Consider the following 23,508-nt stretch of genomic DNA (forward strand, 5'->3'; position numbering starts at 1 on the left):
TACATTTTATTGTTATTTGAACAGTTGAGCATTTAATTATGAACCAGGTGAAGAAACCTGTTTACTATTTATTCATTTGTTTTTGCAACTGTTCACTGAAATGGCCGGTTTCAATAAAACTTGTGACGTCATATTTGGCTTTGACTTTGACTGAACATTTGCTCTCACTTTGCGGAAAAATATCGGGATATATATCGTATATCGATATTCAGCCTAAATATATCGGGATATGACTTTTTGTCCATATCGCCCAGCCCTAATTGACGTGCAAGATTTAAATGCAGGGCTCAACAGGACTGCCTGATGGCCATGAGTTGACAACTGTCACTGTCCTGATTGGGCCAATGCTGCATCGTCATGAAAGTTTATCTTTTGCACGTGTGTCTGACAGAACGTGAATACTGAATTGAGCTTCAACAGACAACTTCACACAAATTGTCAATGCACTGGAGAGTATACAGTGGAGACTATGCAATGTTTTACTTTTGATTTACCCAATTCAATTTCTGTACCTAATCTGTATCCAACTACTGTTAGATCTACCAGAAAAACCTGAAAAGCAGTTTATTTAATTTGTATCTTTTATATTGTTTATTTGTGGTATTGCTTGTAGTTTGATTATTTGTTCTTATTTAATTACAGATTTTTTTTTCTTGTCTTTTAATAGTTGAACATTTATATTTTTATTTATGTAGAATTCTTTCATTTGCATTATTCTTGCTTTCAATATAAAAAGTCTGGCAAGTAAATAAAAAAATCTACTAGCCAATGCCGACTCTAGCTTCACTGTGTCTGTAGTGGGTTGATGTTTTAATCTTCCCATGAACTGTTCTAGGAAGCGCATGGTAGCAGTGCTCCAGGAGATTCTTGTGATGCCCAACACACCTACATCTCTAATTGGTCTGCTGGTGGAGAAACTGATTGGCATTCTACGAGATGACGCACAGAAAATTCAGATGGTCTGTCCTTGTTGGAACTTCATACTCTTAAAAAAAAAAAATCTTCTGTTTGTGGCAGCCTGATAATGTATCAGTGTAGTCGTCTCAGATGGCATATGTCCTTTTCTTTGGCTATGTCTATGTTGAAACTGACCTAAATCAGGTGCTACAAAATATCTGATTCAAGTGTTTTTCATAAACGCAACAAGATTAATCAGTGCATTTGGCTGAAGAAATTGAATTGGCTATGTTGACTATGTAAATGTGGCCTTTGAGATCTGATGATTAATGCAGTCAAGTGTCTCTACAGCAATTTACTGAAGGTTTAATTGTTGTGTATGTGTGGTTATTTTAATCAGGTTGCTGAAATAATCTCTGATGTGAGAGAGCCCATTTTGCCCATCTCTGAACCTGTGGATGAGAATGAAAAACGCAAAAAACAAGTTAGAGTGAGTAAAACTTCATAACCCACTGATGCTTAATGGCATCAACCTATTGTATAATTTTAAAATGTATATATTTGTATAGCTTGCTGAAGTGCGAGTGCAGATAATGGAGGCAAAGCAGACTCTAGAAGAGTGCATCGGCTGTCAGGACTTCAGTCGTGCAGCTGAGCTGAAAGACTCAATTTCTCAGCTGGAAGAGCTCAAGAACCAGCTTGCCCTTGAGGCTTCACAGCCTGCTGAAAATATCAAGGAGCAGCGTGTCGAGAAGGTAATTAAAGAAATTTACAAAGACACTCACATACTTAAAATTAAATTAATAAATTAAATTAATACATTTATAATCTTTCAAATAAATGTTCTTTTGAATTTTTTTTTTTTTTTTTTTTTTTTTTTTTTTGATTCCTCAAAGAATTGTAAAATAAAAAAGCTGCTTCAGTTTCTACACAAATATTTAGTAGTACAACTCTTTTCAAGTGTTATTAATAAGAATCTTATTTGAGCACCAAATCAGCATATTCGAATGATTTCTGAAGAATCATGTGACACTGAAGACTGGAATAATCACTGCTGAAAATTCAGCTTTGCATCACAGAAATATTAAGTTCATATTTTAAAATTCATATTTTTCAAATTTTAAAATATAGCTCTTCCAACAAATATCTGCTCATTAGTTAATTGTCAATTTATTTTTGTCTATCACTATGCTGTCAGTCACGGTATACGTGAATTGGTTTTGAATGTTTTTTTTGTGGATCGTATTTTGTTAGTTAATTGCTCGATCAGTGTCATAAATTACTACTAGACCGATTGTGAGAACAAATGTTGTGTGAATGGCCTGAGACTTGGTGTCACATTTTAGGTGAACACTCTGGCATAGTTGATTCCACTGATTCCAAGTGCATATACATATTGATAGCAAGCTATACATTAGGCGCTTAATTTAAATATAATCCCACATAAGGATGAGTTCTGAAACCTGGTATTAAATGAGTCCCAGTGCTAAATTTATGAAGGACAGCAGTATCGATAAGCTCCGACGCTATCGGTTCTGCTGTCGTTACTGGTGAAATTAAGAAAATACACGTACTATTTATTATTGATATATAGATGTTATCTTGCAAATTTGATCTTTTGCCTGCTGTTTCTATATGAGATATTAAACCATTTGTCTGTGATTGTATTTTTGCTATTCGCAATCCAGAAGAGAGAGAGATCTCACTTTTTATTTGATTATAAAAAGAGCTAGTAAATGCACAATAATCCGCGCAAGATTGCTTGTGTGTGCGCAGTGAAACGGACTTGCACATTATACTTTTAGGCTTCGTGTGTGTGTCTAAACCATCAAAAACACTGTCAAAATGACAGGATTGGAGAGTAGTTCCTTAAACACTAAATGGGAGTAAATAGTTTGGAGAAATTGGAGTGATATTATTAGAGTTGCATTCGGTCTTAAAGGGGCAGCGTCTAATAAACCTGCTGACGATTCGAAGATTAATGTGAATTAGGGATGAAACGGTATGGAAATTTAACATCACGATTATAGTGACCCAAATTATCACGGTTATCAATATTATCACGGTTTTGTTCAAATGAGATGAAAGTGTTCAAAAAGAACAGATGCACACACTTAAAACATTTCAACAAGTTTTAAATTTGAAATTCAACAAACAACAAATAAATAAAGCAGCTCTATGCACTTTTTTAAGCTAGATTCTGTGGGATTTCCTTCCTTAATGGCCATCGTCAATAGCAACGCATAAATAATAATAATTTGTCGTAAATATAATCTCTAATATTATCTCTGTAACTATATTCTCAAGCAATATTCTCTAGTGTTCAGCAATGATGCATTTAAATCTAGCATGTTTTGTGTTAGAGCCCAAACAGTATCCTAGTGAAATAATGCATATCCATATTTCCATATGATTTGACAGTTTATTTTATTACATATCAAAATGTGTGCATCATACCTGACACCTAGATGATCACTTTTAGAGTCAGTTTTATGACTGTAATTCTCTTCAAATGCTATTGAAGTCAGAAACGTGTATAACGTTACCAATGTTGTATGTAACTTTAGAGACGGTCCCTAAATTCGCCAGCGTTATGCCAGTCATATCAGAGGCGCTGTGGTTCTGCTGTGTTTTTTTTAAAACCATTTTCGCTGCTGAAATAGAACAAAAACAGTCATCCACTGTATGATGAATGAATCTCCTGCATACATCCCACGTTTATCTCTGCTTTGAGTGTAGATTTGAGCGAGAGTGGCGCACGCTCTGAACGAAACTCTTGCTAATCTGAACGCCTCTGATTATGAGACATTGCATTCATAAACTCAATAGAAACACCTGTGAGTGGTTATAATGCGCAACGCGATTAACAGATGGCTTTTGAGAAGACTATAATAAGTTCAACAGCCAGAGTGACTAGTGTGCAGCCGAAATAACGTTACACCCGCAAATGGCGGTTGTTAATGTCAAGCCCTGATTATTATCCCTTAAACGTCACCTTAGTCTTGTCTGAATTTGTTTGTTCGCTTCACGTTATTATTTGCCAGACGTAGTTTTGGTATTGAGGTCAAAGTCCACTTGCCTTGCGTTCGTAGTTTTGAAGTGTTTCCCCTATTACAGCGACTTTCTTCAGGCATGTTCTGCAGACAAGGTGACCATCTGCGATTTTAAGTTTCCCTCAGGACTTTTGTAAAAGCCAAAATATGACCACACCTCAGATTTGGTCCTTTTAGAAGTCTGAACAATCCCCCGAGTGCTGTCACTGCCTTCTGCCATTTCTTCTCATTCATAAACAGTGGTAAGGTGCGCCAGACTGAACAAGATTTACCGCGAGTTTTCACAATCGTAATCACACGCGGTTTTAATAATACAATTTTATACAATATTACTAACCGTCACTAAATTTTATCGTGAAACCGGTAATCGTTTCATCCCGAATGTGAATCAAACAAAAGGCAAAGAAAATGTATTCAGTTATATTACATTTCAACTTTATTAGATTTCTTTTGTAGGCCATATTACTTGATGTTAATAGACCTTTCTGAAATTAAAGCACCGTTATTTCATTTGTATCTTTGTTTTGTGTATTTGACCATTTGTTTGCACTTTGTTTCTTCATTCTTATATTGTATCTTATGCATATAAAATGCAATAAAATGCCTGCACATTGGTGCATTTACAAATAGATGTTTTATAGTTGTTTTGTTCAAACATTGCTTTATAATCTGAAAAGTAAAATATCTATTGCAAAAGAAACCGCAATGTTAATTTTTTTTTTTTTATTTAAAAAATGTATAACAAAAAGTGATAAGAATACCGTTAAAGTACCAGATCGATAAGCCGTATCGGTAAGAGTAGTAATACTAGTGATGCACCGATCATGATTTTACATGGCCGATACCGATTTTTTTTTTTCAAGAAAACTGGCCGATATCGATTTCCGATTTTCTTTTTTACACAATAAAAGAACAAAAGTATACATGAACAAGATGTTTATTTGGTATTTAAAAGGTTAAATTGGCTTTTGGCTAATGCAAACAAGTTCGCAATCTGAAATTAACGGGAAATTGAATTGGAAATTAAAAGGCTGAAAGGTGAAATTAAAGGCAACAACTGCATATTCTGCAATACAAACAAAGATGTTACTTAAATCAGCATTTGTTTTTGTAAGGAAAAAAAGTATTTACCAGTGAAATTAAATTAAAAAAAAGTATATAATTGTTCCAAAATGTTAAATCAAATAATGTTTAGTGCAACGAAAAAAACTAAGATGCTACAGCAGGTGCTTTTTAAATCAAATTAAGTCAATGTAATTTTAAGGTAAAATAAAAATTATCATCCTATAGGCTACAGAACTGATAGTATTTAATTTCAAAAGTGCATGCATGTTCTTCTTTAGGCTACAAAAATAAGTATTTCGGCTTTGTCACAAGTTAGTCTGTTTCGTTCTCATCCGATCCAACACGTGAGAAGCTGAGCTGAACAAACGCTCACTATCTGCTCGTGCAGGGCGCGGAGAGGTAAGCTCGCGCAACTTCAGCTCGCGCAGGAAAGTCGCTCTTCATTCCCTTCAGCGGATTTCGTCTCTTCCCTCAGTTTCCGTTTGTAACACACAAGTGACATGTTCGCGAATGATTGGAATATAGGCGTATATGCACGCAGGCGCACTTCCGAAAAATCAGCAGAAAAATACAAAGAAACCCGGTTTTTGGCTGGTCAACCGGTGCATCCTTAAGTAATACCGTTAAAACCTTAATGATACCCATCCCTAATCCCACATGATATAATCACATGTCGTGTGTGTATTTTCCCCAGAGTGATCCAGAGACTTTATTGAAATGTCTGACGATGTGTGCCGAGTTGTTCAAGCAAATGAACATCAAGAGAGGAATCTGCCCTACCATGAATGCTCTGATAGAATCACTGGTACAGTACTTATTCATAAAAGCACTCGCATTAATAATTTCCTGCTTTTCTGCTGTATTGGGAAAAACCTGGGTCTGCATGGCACTTTTATCACAAGCCACTTTGGTTACTGGACTCAGTACACAAAATCAGTGCAGTGCTCAACGTGAGCTGCAGTTATGGGAATATACTTCAATGTGCATTCTCATTCCTAGGTACTGCCAAGTGTGTCCAACCCTAACCCTGCTGTGCGCAACATGGCTGTCATCTGTTTGGGAACTGCTGCGCTGCATAGTAAAGACCTCGCCAACATGCACCTTGTGCTGCTTTTGCAGGTATTTAAAACACTTGTTAAAGATGACCAAATTCACTTTGTCTTGGAAGCTTGGAGATAATTTTTTTGGGGGGGATTTTTATTTTATTTGTCTGTTTGTTTTAGATCACACAGCTAGACGAGCCTAAAATTAGGATCAGTGCTCTTCGAGCTCTCATTGATCAGCTCCTGCTCAATGGCCTTAACATCCTGCAAGACAAGCCTGCTCCTCCTACCTCCCAGGCACCTGACGACAGTAACGAACAACCTGACCATCAAGCTGAAGAGGAGAGTACCGTCCAGGGTATTCTGAAGATGCTTTCAGAATTCCTTGATAGTGAGGTACTGCATATCCATTACTTTAGACACTTTCACACGTTAAAGGTTTAGTAAGCGATTTCTGAGAAATGCTGTTGATATTTGAAATCAAAACAAACAGACCCCAATACCCAAAAGGAGAACACGCCTCTTGATAGCTCCGCCCCCAAATTCACAAACATGCTATGCAACACAGTGTACCCGTGTACACTGGTGTACGCATCACCAGGGAAGAGATGTTGCAAGGAGGCAAGCACGTTAATTAGGGTTGTAACCATTTGAGATTTACACTGTAATAATCACGGTTTTACGGCATACGGTAATAGACTATGGAATTCCAAACCTGCCATTATTAAAAAAAAAAAAAATATTCAAATAAATGTAAAAAAAAAATAAAAAAAATACACACGCACACGCGCACACGCACACGCACACACACGCACACGCACACACACACGCACACATACATACACGCATACATGCATACATGCATACATACATACACACACACATACATACACACATACATACACACATACATACATACACACATACATACACACACACATACATACACACATACATACACACATACATACACACATACATACATACACACATACACACATACACACATACATACATACATACATACATACATACATACATGCATACATACATACATACATACATACATACATACATACATACATGCATACACATATACATATACATAGAAAAGCAAAAAAACTAAAATAAATAATTATTTATACATTTGTTTCCTTATTTATGTATATATTAATTTTTTTCCTTATTTATTTAATCTTTTATTCATTTCTACATTTATATCTTCCTACATTTTATTTGTGCGTAGGGTAATGAGGAGGGCGTGGTTTACCTCAGACATAGCAATCGAGCTCAGAGTAGGCGAGGGCGAAGGGTTGAGGCCACAGTGACACCCTGTGGTCGACATACAACAAGTATAGCATACTGGCGTTCATACTGTCGGTGACTTCGATAGGTATATGGTCAAAATCTTAAATCTTACTGTATGACATGGATAGGCTACTCTTTATTCCGGACATGGCTGTAGAACATCGTCTGGTCTGGATTTGTAAAATGTCCTGGGCTAACAAACATGATCAGCAACATCTTCAACAGACAGGGACTCTGAAATGGGAGCGCTTATATTTTCCATAGCGGTCAGAACACACAGAAAGGAAGCTGCACACATATATAGGCTACAGTCGACACAAGCTTATTGATCAATGCATTTGGAACGAGACCGCATATTCACTTCACATTTATATTTCCTATTTGTACATGCATAACACGTGACAAACTAAAACACAGGCTATTTCAAAGATCCAAAATAGAACGAGGCGTCACTTCACGTGTGGACAGTCACAGCATCACTGAATATAATGGGGTTTTCTTAGTGTGGTCTTATTATTAATCACACGTCTTAAGCCGGGGACTCTCGTAACGACTGAAACATTCTAGACGGAACTGAACACAAAGACTTAACCTATCAATCAAGCAATATGCCTAATGTAGTTATTCACAAATAATTTGAGTGCCCTCCTCAGAACTTGCGCGCCGCTCCCCTATGCGCAGCACATGGTGCGGGAGCGGCGGCACTGCACGCAGTGATGAATCGCAGCATTCTGAGCAGAGCCGCTCTGAGATCCCAGTCATGAGCTGCTCGCGTGAACACTGTGCATTGCTTAACTAGCCTACTATTTCTTTTTGTTTCGTTTGAAAGTGGACATTTCAAGCTTTCTATATACAGTGAGGAAAATAAGTATTTGAACACCCTGCTATTTTGCAAGTTCTCCCACTTAGAAATCATGGAGGGGTCTGACATTGTCATCGTAGGTGCATGTCCACTGTGAGACATCTAAAAAAAAAAATCCAGAAATCACAATGTATGATTTTTTTTTTTTTAACTATTTATTTGTATGATACAGCTGCAAATAAGTATTTGACACCTGTCTATCAGCTAGAATTCTGACTCTCAAAGACCTGTTACAGGGTGTCCGCGGGGTTGTAAAAGGTAGTAAAAGGTAGTAAATGAAATTAGCCAAAATTAAGGGCATTAAAAAGTAGTAAAAAGTTGTAAACGTCATCTGACGAGGTATTAAATTTTCGAGCCCAATTATTTTTAGATAAATTTTCAATTAGTGTTAAGTACAGGCCTTTTTTTCTACAATTAGTGTGGATTTATTTATATGTTGAGAGTAGGACCTGCGCGATATCATGTGAGGTGGTGTTCATTCGCGCGCGCGCTGAAACTGGGTGCCCGGCTGGCTTGCTGCCAAGCATGTACGCGAGCTCGCTTCCATTCAGTAATTAAAGCATGGGGAAATGCAAGTTCTCTGACCTTTGGCTGGAGGACTCACGATTTAAAGACTGGCTTAGGCCAGTAGTTTGCAACAGCCGCGAGGAAGACAATTAATATAACCTGGGTGGGGGTGAATGGCGTCAAATCACATATGCAATCATATAGCAGCCACCAAGCTAGGATGCGCGGACGTAGCGAGCAGCTTCCCATATCAATGTTCTGCGCTACGGATGCATCAACGACCTCAACCTCCACTGCTTTGCCCTCAACCCCGACTGCTCTCCCGATTCAAACCACTGCAGTCAGCAGTAGCGCTAGTCCTAGCAGCTCCATCAACAGTTGCTTGTCAGACAGCAGACGCTATACCCTATCACCAGAGCTGAGGTGTTTAGACCTTGCAACTAAACACCACTCTTTATATTTGAGCGATCTCATTGAAGAGCTGTTTCGATATATGCAAGTTGCTTAAAGCTGGGCATACACAGTGTGATTTCAGCAAGCTTATCTACTCACACTGTACGAGTAGATCGCATGCGATGTAAAGCCAAAGCTCACGGTTTATGTGCTCACACCATGGCTCGGATCACTATGCGAGTGAAATATGCGCGAAAAACCTATAACAGAGAGATAGCCTATCAAATGCATCAGCTATCGATATCAAGAGGATTTAGCATTTACAATTTATGTATATAAATTATTATTATTATTATTAGGGTAGGCCTACTTTTATTATTAAATTGATATTACATTTAATTTGCCCCTGTGATAATTTCGTAATGTATCAATGCATAACCGTCGCTGCATAATAAAAGAATAGATAGATTAGCTTACTTCTCATTATTTAAATACATTTTGCCCAATTAAACAAGGAATTATAGGCCTATAATTAAAATGATTATCAGTCTATAATATGTCAGAACACTACAATAATATCAGTATTATCAGAAAGTAAGAGCAGCTTTATTTCAAAAACAACTTGTTTAACATGAAATGGGCCTATCCTTCTCTTCTAATTTGTTTCACAATATGGGCCACAAGAGAAATATTAAGAATATAAATTCAGACAGTTATAGGCTACACGTTATCAGCATATGTTAAAGCAGATTTATATAAATAACGGGATATCTCTTGTCTCTGTGAGAATATGCGCCGAAAGCTTGTCAGATTTTACTTTCACTTTCTGTAGTGAATAATTGACTAGGTTTGAGATTTCACCGACTCTCGCGCACATTGCGTTTTTGTGTGATATCCACTGACTGACTCGCCTTAATGATTTAAAACGAAAAAGAAAAAAAATCTTTATTGCGGCGTGAAAATTGCTCTCGTTTCCCTCTGTACACTAGACGAACTATGAAGATGATGTCTCCTTCCTCTTCTGTCTTTATTTATATTCTCATCTCTGTGGGCAGTTGATGTTAAGTTATAATGACCTCGTTACATTGTGATGCAATATGTTATTCCATTTGGAAAGATATTTAATTTACGCTACTATAGTTGCAGCTTGAAGTCGCGCTGGTATTAAAAAATATTTTTAAGGTAGTAAAAAAGGTAGTAAAAGGTATTAAATTCAACTTAAGAAGTTCTGTATATACCCTGTGTTAGTCTGCCTTTAAAATGTCCACCTCCACTCCATTTATTATCCTAAATTAGATGCACCTGTTTGAGGTCGTTAGCTGTATAAAGACACCTGTCCACCCCATACAATCAATAAGAATCCAAATACTAACATGGCCAAGACCAAAGAGCTGTCCAAAGACACTAGAGATAAAATTGTACACCTCCACAAGGCTGGAAAGGGCTACGGGGAAATTGCCAAGCAGCTTGGTGAAAAAAGGTCCACTGTTGAAGCAATCATTAGAAAATGGAAGAAGCTAAACATGACTGTCAATCTCCCTCGGACTGGGGCTCCATGCAAGATCTCACCTCGTGGGGTCTCAATGATCCTAAGAAAGGTGAGAAATCAGCCCAGAACTACACGGGAGGAGCTGGTCAATGACCTGAAAAGAGCTGGGACCACCGTTTCCAAGGTTACTGTTGGTAATACACCAAGACGTCATGGTTTGAAATCATGCATGGCACGGAAGGTTCCCCTGCTTAAACCAGCACATGTCCAGGCCCGTCTTAAAGGGTAACTAAACCCTAAACCAACTTTTTTTAGTTAATGATCTGTAATACTGGGGCTTTATTAATGCTGTTCATTGATTCGAGTAAATGTTTTGACATTTGAGTATAAAGTGTTTTAATTCTATAAAATATGGTGTAAAACCGCCAAAGTGCTGACCTCTTAAGGTTGAACGGTGGCTACTGCAGTTGAATTTTCCTATTGGACGTTGTGGTACATCGTGACGTAGGATGGTACCTCCAACAGCTCACTATCTGCGCCCCTGGCACGAGCTCACCACGCCCTCAGAAATGTTTCCCCCAATCACACGATGAGAACGGCTGCACTCCAGTATGAACTGTCTTGTTACATGAAGTAGAAACATTATGAATGAAACTCACTTGACACTTGCTTTAACATTGTATTGAAGAAAATACGGTTAAATAATGCAGTTGTCAGTACACGTCAGGCTTTTCTTGCGATATTATTGCCGCCCGTCATGTGTACAGATAATTTTCATACATGAGACGCGCTTTCAAACCCTGACACGCAAGTGGTTGCCGCGGACGCAGATAGATTAGGTCGGGTCTCTTGCGCGGCTGCTTCACTAGCATCGTCGGCATCGGGAGTTAACGCAGTTTGAGCAGTGGCTCGCATTGATAAGGCTCCGGGTTTGTGTCTGTTACAGACAATCCACCCTCCTCCACTTCAGGTGAAGGTATGAGAAATGACCGCTCTGTTGCAAAGCTGGCGTCACTCCAGTCATTCTCCATCTTTGCGACTCGCGAGTCTGACAGCTGTCAATCAACCCGTCACTGCGGGTCTCAGGTGCACGCCCTCCGCTCAGCCCCGCCCTCGGTTCGTCCCCTCTGTGTCCGCCGGGCTCTGCCCACTTTTCCAGCATTTTTTGAAAATTGCCAGTGGGTGGAGTTAAGCTCTGAGCAGGGGTTTAGTTACCCTTTAAGTTTGCCAATGACCATTTGGATGATCCAGAGGAGTCATGGCAGAAAGTCATGTGGTCAGATGAGAACAAAATAGAACTTTTTGATCATAATTCCATTAAACGTGTTTGGAGGAAGAAGAATGATGAGTACCATCCCAAGAACACCATCCCTACTGTGAAGCATGGGGTGGGAGCATCATGCTTTGGGGGTGTTTTTCTGCACGTGGGACAGGGCGACTGCACTGTATTAAGGAGAGGATGACCGGGGCCATGTATTGCGAGATTTTGGGGAACAACCTCCTTCCCTCAGTTAGAGCATTGAAGATGGGTCGAGGCCCGAAGCTCTGTAAGAAGCATATCAAGGTTCTGGTGTGGCGTAGCCAGTCTCCAGACCTAAACCCAATAGAGAATCTTTGGAGGGAGCTCAAACTCCGTGTTTCTCAGCGACAGGCCAGAAACCTGACTGATCTAGAGAAGATCTGTGTGGAGGAGTGGGCCAGAATCCCTCCTGCAGTGTGTGCAAACCTGGTGAAAAACTACAGGAAACGTTTGACCTCTGTAATTGCAAACAAAGGCTTCTGTACCAAATATTAACATTTGATTTTCTCAGGTGTTCAAATACTTATTTGCAGCTGTATCATACAAATAAATAGTTAAAAAATCATACATTGTGATTTCTGGATTTTTTTTTTAGATTATGTCTCTCAGTGGACATGCACCTACGATGACAATTTCAGACCCCTCCATGATTTCTAAGTGGGAGAACTTGCAAAATAGCAGTGTTCAAATACTTATTTTCCTCACTGTACATAGGCTATTTCTCATGTCTTTGACTGTGAGGCAAGTAGCCTGCTGAATTTCGGTTTATTTGAGACTCTCTCCAGTTCATGTGAAATGAAAGTGATCGCTCCCATGCCTCATGTCACGATTTGTCACATTTGCTTTTTATTTATTAAATCCAGGCAATTGTCTGTAGAAACCTTGATTAAAATTAAGATACAATTTATACAAAATAAAATTCACTTTACAGAAAGGCTTTCTAGAAAACAAAATATTAAATATTATACATATTATAACCACAAACTCTTTCTGACCCTCTTGCATCTTTCACTTTTCATTATCAGATGAAATTAAAAAAATAAATGTATAAATTAGCCTAATATTTTAACATAAATATGAATTAAACCATACATTGTTTAATGGCTACAACAAGTATAGTAGGCTACAGTACAGATAAATGTCATGTCTGAGCGGGATTTGAGCGAGCTGTTTTACCGGTGTGTGTTACAAACGGAAACTGGAGAACGGAGGGAAGAGCCGAGATGCGCTGAAGGGAATGAAGAGCCGCTTTCCTGCGCGAGCTTACCTCTCCGCCCTGCACAAGTGTAGATGGTGAACGTTTGTTCAGCTCAGCTTCTCACGTGTTGGATCGGATGAGAATGAAACAGACTAACTTGTGACAGCCAAAATATTTCTTTTTGTAGCCTAAAGAAGAACATGCATGCACTTTTGAAATGAAATGCTATCAGTTCTGTAGCCTATAGGATGATCATTTTTATTTGGTAACACTGTAGAATAATGGTCATTAGTTAACTACATTAGTTAACATTAACTAATAATGAACTGCACTTATAAAGCGTTTCTTAATCTTTGTTAATGTTAATTTCAACATTTACTAATACTTTATTAAAGGGGTCATATAATGGTACATGCACTTTTACAAGTTGATTATACGGAAATGTGTGTTGGCATTGCCTGTACACAACCATCCTATAATGATAAATACATCCAGTGTTTTTTTTTTTAATCTCCTTAAATGTTTTCCCCAGTCTCAAATCGAGCCGTCTGACCGTGTGACGTTACACGGTGTACGCCCCTCCTACAATTGTTGATTGACAGCAGCGTTTCAACACGGACCCGCCCTGAGCGAGCTGTCATCAGTCCGCCATTGTTGATACGCTGGAGCAGAATGGCGTCTAAGCGATTGTGGTGTTGTGTTGTTGGGTGTAATAACGAACACAGCAGTCATTTTGATGTTCCTAAATCCGAACTGCTGAAGACCCAGTGGCTGCTGAGTTTTGTTTTAGAAGGGAATATTCCCCCCGATCAACGTCAATGTTTGCGCGAATCATTTCTCAGCAGACTGCTTTATAAACGAGCGTCAGTATAAAGCAGGTTTTGCTAATAAGCTGCTCTTGAAAAAAGGATCGTGTTCCTGCTGCACTTCAGGAAGAAGTGAGTGTAACGTTTTATTAACCTTTATATTAATCTTTGCAAATCACTTGCACGCTTCACGATGAATGAGGCTAAAGTTTACAGGGTAAGTTACATTACGGCATGCTTTCTGTGAATGACGTTCTCAATATAATTCATAATCCCACGTTTATAATGAACAACACGTTATGGTTGTTATTACAAACTGTGTAAGTTACTCAGGTGATAAAGTTAACGTGGTAACACTACACTAAGCTTACTTTTGTACATGGTTTATAACGGTGTCTGTTACTGATTAAGAAGTAATGTCAAAAAAAAAATCTTATAACAACATCAATCTGTCAATGAACTAACATATACATCAGTAAACACATAGCAACTACGCTACTCTGCCAGTACAAAGATGGATCAAAGTGACATGACGTTAACCAACCATTCAGAAACGTCCTGTTCGAACTTTGTTGGGTTCGTCATCTTGTTCCTGGTCCGACTCCGGTTCAAATTGATAAGGTTGCTCAGATGTGTCCTCAGAGACTCCCGCTGCCATTATTTCTCGAAAATGTACCCTCAACTGTTGTCAAGGCAACACTCCACGTGTGTTGTGGTGTTGTGTCGGGTCGAACCGAACGCCCCACAGAGCAGAGGGGGCGGGGTGAGCAAAGCTCATTATCATTTAAAGTCACATACACTGAAATGACTTGCTGAAAACAGAGCTGGTTTTGACCAGGTAAAATGAGTGTTTTCTTACAATACTAATGAAATTTATGAAAGTATATTACAAACTTTTCATTTAGACACTAAAGAATCATATTAACTTGTACAAAAATGGCATTCTATGACCCCTTTAAAATCTTGTTAACATTAGTAAATGCACTGTGAACTAACATGAACAAACCATAAACAGCTGTATTTATATTAACTAACATTAACAAAGATGAACAAATATAGTAACAAATGTATTGCTCATGGTTAGTTCATGTTAGTTAATACATTAACTAATGTTAACTAATGACCAGTATTCTAAAGTGTTACCTTTTTTATTTGACCTTAAAATTACATTTACTTAATTTGAGTTAAAAAGCACCTGCTGTAGCATCTTAGTTTTTTTCGTTGCACTAAACATTATTTGATTTAACATTTTGGAACAATTATATACTTTAGTTTTATTTAATTTCACTGGTAAAGACTTTTTTTTCTTTACACTGAATTTAAAAACAAATGCTGATTTAAGTAACATCTTTGTTTGAATTGCAGAATATGCAGTTGTGGCCTTTAATTTCACCTTTCAGCCTTTTAATTTCCTGTTAATTTCAGATTGCGGACTTGTTTTCATTAGCCAAAAGCCAATTTAGCCTGTTAAATACCAAATAAACATCTTGTTCATGTATACGTTCATTATTTTATTGTGTAAAAAAAAAAAAATCGGACATCTGTATCAGAATCGGCCAGTTTTCTTGAAAAAAATCGGTATCGGAATCGGCCATGTAAAATCATGATCGGTGCGTCACTAGAACATATAATGGATTATTTCACATACAGAGATGAAGGATCGGATGAGGAAGTTACTGAAGAGGAGTTAGTTTAGCTATGCTGCAGGTGCGCTGTGCTTGCTATTCTAAAAATGTACACTAGCTGTGCGATCTAAACATACAACAGGTGATCACAAGTTCAGAGACAGCCCATGATAAACAACAGAAAACGTATTTCACTACTTACTAAATTGCTGTTCTCTTCAGAGTAACGTTAGCTAGTCCCCTTGTGTAGAGATGCAGCTGATAAATTCTAGTTTTCATATTTTCATATTCAGTTCAGACCTTTATTTTGAAATGGCGATAAACACGGAAAAAAATAAAGATATGTAGATAACCAATTGGTTTTCATGCCAAGAGTTCAAAATATAACATCCAGTCAATTTTTTTTTATAAAAAGTTCTGGAAATGTTTTAAATATAAAGGGAAAAAAATATATAGATTTGCCATTTGAGATGCAGCAGTGATCTATAATGCACGTTCTTTTATATTTATTACTCATTTTTTGATATATCAACCTATAACTTTTAACACAACTTGTTCATATTTTTGGCTTTGATTGTCTTGTAGTTTTAGAGTAAAACATTTTTTGTAAAATACATATTATAAAATATTGTTATAAAATATATATTTTTACTTTTCATAAACTTAAACTTTTATAACTTTTTTCTATTTTACTTTCATAATTTATTTGACATCTACAATAATCTGCCATGTGTCTTCTTTAAAATAAGACCAACCGTAGGTCTATATTCCAAAGCATGTTTGAATTAGAGCCATTTAAAGTTGGATAGTGCATTTTCATGTCAAAAAAGGGTGGCAGTTATTTAAACCTGTTTTTCTCAATTCCGTTCCTAAAAATCATAGCGATCAGCCGACTTTAGAAAACCATAACTTCTGTTTCAGACAAGCCTTGAAAGAAATGAAAAGATATTTGAAAAGGGCTTGGCTTTCATATGGTATCAAAAGCTGTAAAAGGTAAAATTTCACCATGTGTTGGGTTTTCGTAGATCACATATGGAAAAAAATAAATATATACATAAATAAGGAAATAAATGTATAAATTAATTTCCTTTTTTTGCTTTTCTATGTATATTTATTTATATATTTATTTATGTATTTATTTTTAATAATGGCAGGTTTGGAATTCCATAATAAATAAATAAAAAATTTATTATCATCAGTTAAATTAAAGGGTAACTAAACCCCTGCTCAGAGCTTAACTCCACCCACTGGCAATTTTCAAAAAATGCTGGAAAAGTGGGCAGAGCCCGGCGGACACAGAGGGGACGAACCGAGGGCGGGGCTGAGCGGAGGGCGTGCACCTGAGACCCGCAGTGACGGATTGACTGACAGCTGTCAGACTCGCGAGTCGCAAAGATGGAGAATGACTGGAGTGACGCCAGCTTTGCAACAGAGCGGTCATTTCTCATACCTTCACCTGAAGTGGAGGAGGGTGGATTGTCTGTAACAGACACAAACCCGGAGCCTTATCAATGCGAGCCGCTGCTCAAACTGCGTTAACTCCCGATGCCGACGATGCTAGTGAAGCAGCCGCGCAAGAGAACTGACCTCATCTATCTGCGTCCGTGGCAACCACTTGCGTGTCAGGGTTTGAAAGCGCGTCTCATGTATGAAAATTATCTGTACACATGACGGGCGGCAATAATATCGCAAGAAAAGCCTGACGTGTACTGACAACTGCATTATTTAACCGTATTTTCTTCAATACAATGTTAAAGCAAGTGTCAAGTGAGTTTCATTCATAATGTTTACTTCATGTAACATGACAGTTCATTCTGGAGTGAAGCCGTTCTCATCGTGTGATTGGGGGAAACATTTCTGAGGGTGTGGTGAGCTCGTGCCAGGGGCGCAGATAGTGAGCTGTTGGAGGTACCATCCTACGTCACGATGTACCACAACGTCCAATAGGAAAATTCAACTGCAGTAGCCACCGTTCAACCTTAACGCCGCATTCACACGGGGCGTCGGCGTCAACGCTTCTCGTTTACTTTGAATGGGTGACGTCATGCGTTGCCGAACTGAATTGTGGGTTCCGTCGCGGCGCTTCACTCGCGTTGCAAGCGGCAAAAGTTGAAGATTTCTCAACTTTTCAAGCGCCAACGCAGGCGTCATCCAATCAGATCACCCTATGCAAATATCCTAGAGCAGACGCTAGCCAATCGCGTTCGTTTAAAACACCGGTGAATGAAGAGTGAATGAAGAGTAAAGAACGATCTAAAATGGAGGAAAAGCTAATAATTGCGGTGGATAATCACCCGGTCCTTTACTACCAATCATTATTTACATACCGGGACACAAACTGGAGAGACCAGGCCTGGAAGGAGGTGGCAGAGACGGTTGGAGAATCTGGAATGTATCATGCTTGTATTCCGTCCGTGTACTCTGTTTGTCATTGAATGACAGCAGCATATCATATCATGTGTGGCTCAAATAGGCGCTATCCCCCAGCCAAATGAGGAATCAAATATTAAAGTGATCAGTTTTCATACACAAAATAGTCTCACAGACTAGCTGTCAAAAAAGGCGCTTTTTTTGTGTTGTGTTGTGGTCCAAGCGGCAAGTAATGTGATTAGCTGTTGTCACTATGACGGTCGCGTCAGGCACCAAGCTTCAGCCACGCCCTCCATCAAGCGTTGACGCCGAAGCCCCGTGTGAATGCGGCGTAAGAGGGCAGCACTTTGGCGGTTTTACACCATATTTTATAGAATTAAAACACTTTATACTCAAATGTCAAAACATTTACTCGAATCAATGAACAGCATTAATAAAGCCCCAGTATTACAGATCATTAACTAAAAAAAGTTGGTTTAGGGTTTAGTTACCCTTTAATGACTTTTTTTTTTTTTTTTTTTTTTTGAACAAATGTTTTATTATAACAAACTTGAAACCATTTGTTTTTGTTTATTCAAATTTCAGTAGTCAAAAAAAAAGTCAATTGAAGAATAATAGATACCTATGAAATGTATTTGATTCAGAAAATTGTCTTTTATGATTTAATACAAATATATTATCAACAACAGTGTTAATCAAATGAATGCATACCTAACATTTTAATGAATGTTTATCAAATTGAAATAAATTATCCTTTTATTTTTTGGTGCTGCACAACAAAAATTCACAAAAATAAAACATGGACAAAAATTATATTCCTTAATGTTTAAAGGAATTGTATTATTATTGTTGAATTATTTTGAGAAGTACGTTCTATTGCACAATAGTAATATATTACTGTCTGAGATTCTTCAAGTTAAACAACTCTTATTTTGACGGGTTGTAGTGTAAATGTACTGCAAATGATGTACCAAATGAAACCTAATTTAAATTTTTCAGGTCTGTGAGCTCCGCACAGAGACAGCAGAGGGTCTGGCCAAGTTGATGTACTGTGGAAGAATCCTAAGTCCAAAGCTGCTGTCCCGTCTGGTGCTATTGTGGTACAATCCTGTTACGGAGGATGACCAAAGACTACGGCATTGCCTGGGGGTTTTCTTACAGCTATATGCCCGGGCCAGCAGGTATACATGTAGGGAACCCCCCACCCCCCCACCCCCACCCCTCACTTAAACACCTGAGCAAAAATCGTGTAAATGTTTTGAGTAATTTAAGGGGTAGTTAACCCAAAAATGAAAATTCTGTTATTTACTCACACTCCTGTGATTTTCATTCATCTGTGAAGCACAAATTATCATTTTTAATGGAACCTGAGAGATTTCAGTCACACTATTGAAAATTAATTCCACCAAAACCTGAATGTTTCAAAAGGGTCATAAATTAGAATTCTTGATTCATATGGATTACTTCTACAATCTCTTTAAGTCTTCTGAAGAAACCAGTTCACTTTATTACAGTTGCCCCCAACTAGAGAACCTTTTTTTTTTTTTTTTTTTTTTAGTTGACTAGTAGTCATTCATTTATGCCATTAGTTGACTAATCACAAGTTTATATTAATTAATTTATATATTACGTGAATTGAGCTTAAAGTTCGCTTCTATCGCGTCTAGTTTTTACATTTTGAATTCACTTGTGACGCTCCAGGAGCTGCGCCTGGATGTCGGCCGCTTTCAGTGGTACTTCCACCTGTCCCACGCCCATATAGCGCTGTATGACTGCTCACTGCCAATTTATTATTTTTTTTTGCTGCAAAAAGATGCAAGTGCAACGGTTAGTCATCCATCTAGCACATGTTTACATTGAAAAACAATGGAAAAGTATGTAGTGGAATGGAAAAACGCTTTGTGTGAATACTGTTTTCAAGTTGCAGAATGGGAACATGGTTTGTGTAACATTAGCAACACATTATTAGCTGTTTGATAACGTAGTCACGCAAAAGACTAATCATAAAGAGTTATACATAAAATTTAAGTTATACATCGACTTGTATGAGCCTGTATAATTCAATCTTTGCTTCTTCTGAATCAGGTTCTGGTTCAAACATGGCTGAATTAAACCAGTAGTTCCACTTGCCATCGTGCAGTGTTTACAGTTGAGTGAGTGGATCAGCCTATTTGTTTTTTATTTGAAATGGTTTGCTTTAAAAGTAGACATTTCAAACTTTTTATAGATATTTTTCATAGACTGTAAAAAAAAACACTGTAGCGTCTGTGACAGCACTTAATAATAGTGCATATTTATCTAGGGTAGAGTTTATGTAAAGTTGCTTCTTGCGTGTTTAAAAATAAGCCATATTTAAGGTCGATGGATAATAGGCGAACGTTTGGACTTCCTGAATAACGTAATATAATTACCACAACAACATGCTGTAAACGATCTGTCCCTCACAGACTGCATGACTTCCTCAGGAGTTTTATTTTTTTTTCTACGACTAATACAATTTTGGTCGACTAACACTTGGTGAACGATTAGGGGGCAGCCCTACTTTGGTAAAAGGGTTTAATTTAGCCTTTTATTTGCATATGAACATAAATCAACACACATCTATAGAACAAATATCAGAATTTCAATATCATCAAATATCAGAAATTTCATTTTTTTTGGTGAATTAACCCTTTAATGTAACATGTATGTCTGAATTATAATGGTGCTATTAGCATTAAAGACTGTTGTAACTGCACAGCCAGATATTTACAGTTGTTCCTGTAATTGTTGTACACTAGATCAAATCAAGAGTGTGTGGAGGAGAGTTTTCTGCCAACAATGAGAACTCTGTTCAACGCTCCTGTAACCTCTCCATTGTCTGAGGTAGACACATCCAACGTGGCTGAACTGTTTGTTGAACTAACACGACCCAGTGCTCTTGTGCAACCTGCTGCCATACAGGTACACTTAAACTTGCTTGCACGCTTACAGTAATGACAGTAACAGGTTTTGTTCAAAGAACTTTAATATGTTAATATAATGTAAATTATCAAACTCCTCTTTTGCAGGCTGTGTCTGTACATGACTCCCTGGCAGTGCGTGTTTGTAATGAGATCTTAAGAGACGTTTCTGCTCCTGAGGTGCGTCTCTACTGTAAAACTCTCAGCTGGCTGGAGATTAACACTGAACCTGGACCTGCCAACAATGAATTGCAACTACTGTTAAAAGACATTTTACAGGTACTTCTTTTTTTTTTGTGAACATTTTAAATGGTTGGAGAGCAGCAATGGATAACACAAAAAACAACCGATTAAGCAGAAATGGATGAGAAATTAATGCCAGTCTAACTGATGGGATATTTCATTAATGTATGCAATTATTTATGATCCATCAAGTGATCTCTGTCTCTTCATATTGTGTGTGTGTTACAGGAAGTGAAAGATAAGTACTGTACAAGGGTTATTGAGAAGCTTTGTAACCAGCTAAGTGGGGATCGTTGTTCCAAATCAGCCAGTAACCAGGACACAACTTTGCTTAACTTGGATGACAATATTGGAGGTACTAGCAAGCAAGCTAACCATTCTCTCACTAGGTTCAGAAATGTATTGTGCTGAAGGCACAAAAGAAAAATTATCCCTTAGTAAAGGTTTTTATTAGTGTAATTATTTATCCATCTAATGTTGTTCTTTCCTATAGTTTTGCATATGTATTCTGTCTCAGAGGAAAGGGTTGATGGTTGAGCTAATATTGGTTAATTTTGATAATTAATTTAGTTAATTTGTTCAGATTCATTCTTTTCAGTTGCTTCAATTAAAATATTTTAAAGTACACTTTGTTCTTCTGCAAAATGCATGCGGTTTTGTTACATTGTTTCGCTTGTGCTTCAGCACTAGACTGGGAAAACCCAGCCTGATCTGCCGGCGATTTGATTTCGCCCTGCAACTCCGTCTGGAAACCTGTACATTAATTTCTACTGCTTCTGTTACACTTTTGCGGGAACCAATCACAGACTGGCTTATCCACCTGGCGCGCTATTGGCGGGTTTAACACGTCGATGACGGATAGAGAAGCGATGGGTCGTTGCTTGTTGATCACGCCTCTTGTGGTCTGATTGGTTGAAGGGCTATCCAATTGTATACAGGGTTATTTGAATTATGCTCGTTTAGCACACCTCTTGTGGTCTGATTGGTTGAAGGACTATCCAATTGCGTAGTCATTTAACTTATGCTCGTTTATCACGCTTCTTGTGCAGTAGAAAATACAGAGTAGACTCCCCAGACAGATATTCAATCTTAAATTGAGCTTGGTCTGGTGATCGCCAGACAATTTCGGCACTGCATGACATTAATAGTTCTTTCTCATATCTAAAAAAAGAGATTATCCTACTACTCATAACTTTCACTACTTTGCTTAAGAAATATAACCAGTTGAAATGGAAAAGATCATAAGGGGATAGTTCACCCAAAAATGAAAATAGTAATTTACTCACACTCAAGTTGTTCCAAAAATGGCACACTGAAGATATTTTGAAGAATGTGTGTAACCAAACAGTTGATATACCCCATTGAATTCCAGAGTATGGAAAATAAATACTATGAAGTTAATGGGGCCCATAGGGTGACCAAACGCCCTCTTTTCCTATCCATACAGAGGGGGCGTACTTTAAATGTATTGAAATTAATAAGGAATCTTTGAGTAAACTTTGAGTATCTCATTGCCGGGCCGAGTGTCCTGGTTTTCGGTAATCAAAATATGGTCACCCTAGGGGCCCATCAACCATTTGGTTACTGACAAGAAATTCATACAGGTCTGGAACAACTTGGTGAGTAAATGACGACAGAATTAAAAATATTTTGTGAACTATCCCTTTTAAGCTGACTAGCTGAAGATCTTGCTGTTGCTATACTAATTAATAGACATGGTACTTCCTTATAGATAAATTCCAGCACAGCGCTATAACAACCATAATGAAATGACCCTTCACAATACAATGAACTCCATTAGAGAGCTACATATGGCAATTTATCTGTTCAATAAAATACCTTACTCACCTTTTGAGTAATCAAAATAATCACTTTTACGTCATTTCAAATCCCAGTTCTCGCCATCTCTGAAAAGCCAAGCCAATGTTGATTCACATTTAAAGTCCCTGTGAACCGGAAGTTGAAACCGACTTCAGTGTTGTGATGTAGTTCCAAGTGAAATGGAATATTGAATAGAGGGCAGAGATTTATTTTGGCACACCTCCTCTCCATCCCTCACTAAGCAGACTGGCGGTTGGAGGGGTTGAATTAAGCATTTTCCACCCAAGCCATCAAACTGATGTCATTAGAGAAGGAACGCCATTCCAGAGCGGAAGTACATTTTCATGTTTTGATTTTTTTCCTGTGTTTTAACTTGCACAGATGAATTGTTCACCACAATACTAGTAATGTGTGCCATCAAAATAAACAGGGTAATTTTTTATTTCATGACTACTTTAATTACGAGCACTGTCGCGTTCTCTTTGGCAGCAGACTTTCCTTTATTCCGTTCAAACCTTTCTCTCTTATGACAACCCACCCATGGCACTCCTACACCATACACGCATAAAAGTAGCTGGATATGCGC

General features: G+C 37.9%; 1 protein-coding gene across 1 annotated transcript in view; it reads left to right on the top strand.

Moving 5' to 3' along the window:
• ncapg (non-SMC condensin I complex, subunit G) overlaps positions 1-23,508 on the top strand; it is a 33,952-nt gene that overhangs the window by 7,901 nt on the left and 2,543 nt on the right. The window contains exons 10-19 of the mRNA XM_079811778.1: positions 836-959; positions 1,298-1,387; positions 1,467-1,652; positions 5,710-5,820; positions 6,015-6,134; positions 6,239-6,454; positions 18,916-19,097; positions 20,697-20,859; positions 20,967-21,137; positions 21,330-21,456. Coding sequence (XP_079667904.1) covers positions 836-959; positions 1,298-1,387; positions 1,467-1,652; positions 5,710-5,820; positions 6,015-6,134; positions 6,239-6,454; positions 18,916-19,097; positions 20,697-20,859; positions 20,967-21,137; positions 21,330-21,456 — 1,490 coding nt within the window. The remainder of the gene's footprint in view (positions 1-835; positions 960-1,297; positions 1,388-1,466; positions 1,653-5,709; positions 5,821-6,014; positions 6,135-6,238; positions 6,455-18,915; positions 19,098-20,696; positions 20,860-20,966; positions 21,138-21,329; positions 21,457-23,508) is intronic.

This window comes from Gobio gobio (assembly GCF_949357685.1).
Source record: "Gobio gobio genome assembly, chromosome: 3".
In the NCBI taxonomy this organism is placed as follows: Eukaryota; Metazoa; Chordata; class Actinopteri; order Cypriniformes; family Gobionidae; genus Gobio; species Gobio gobio.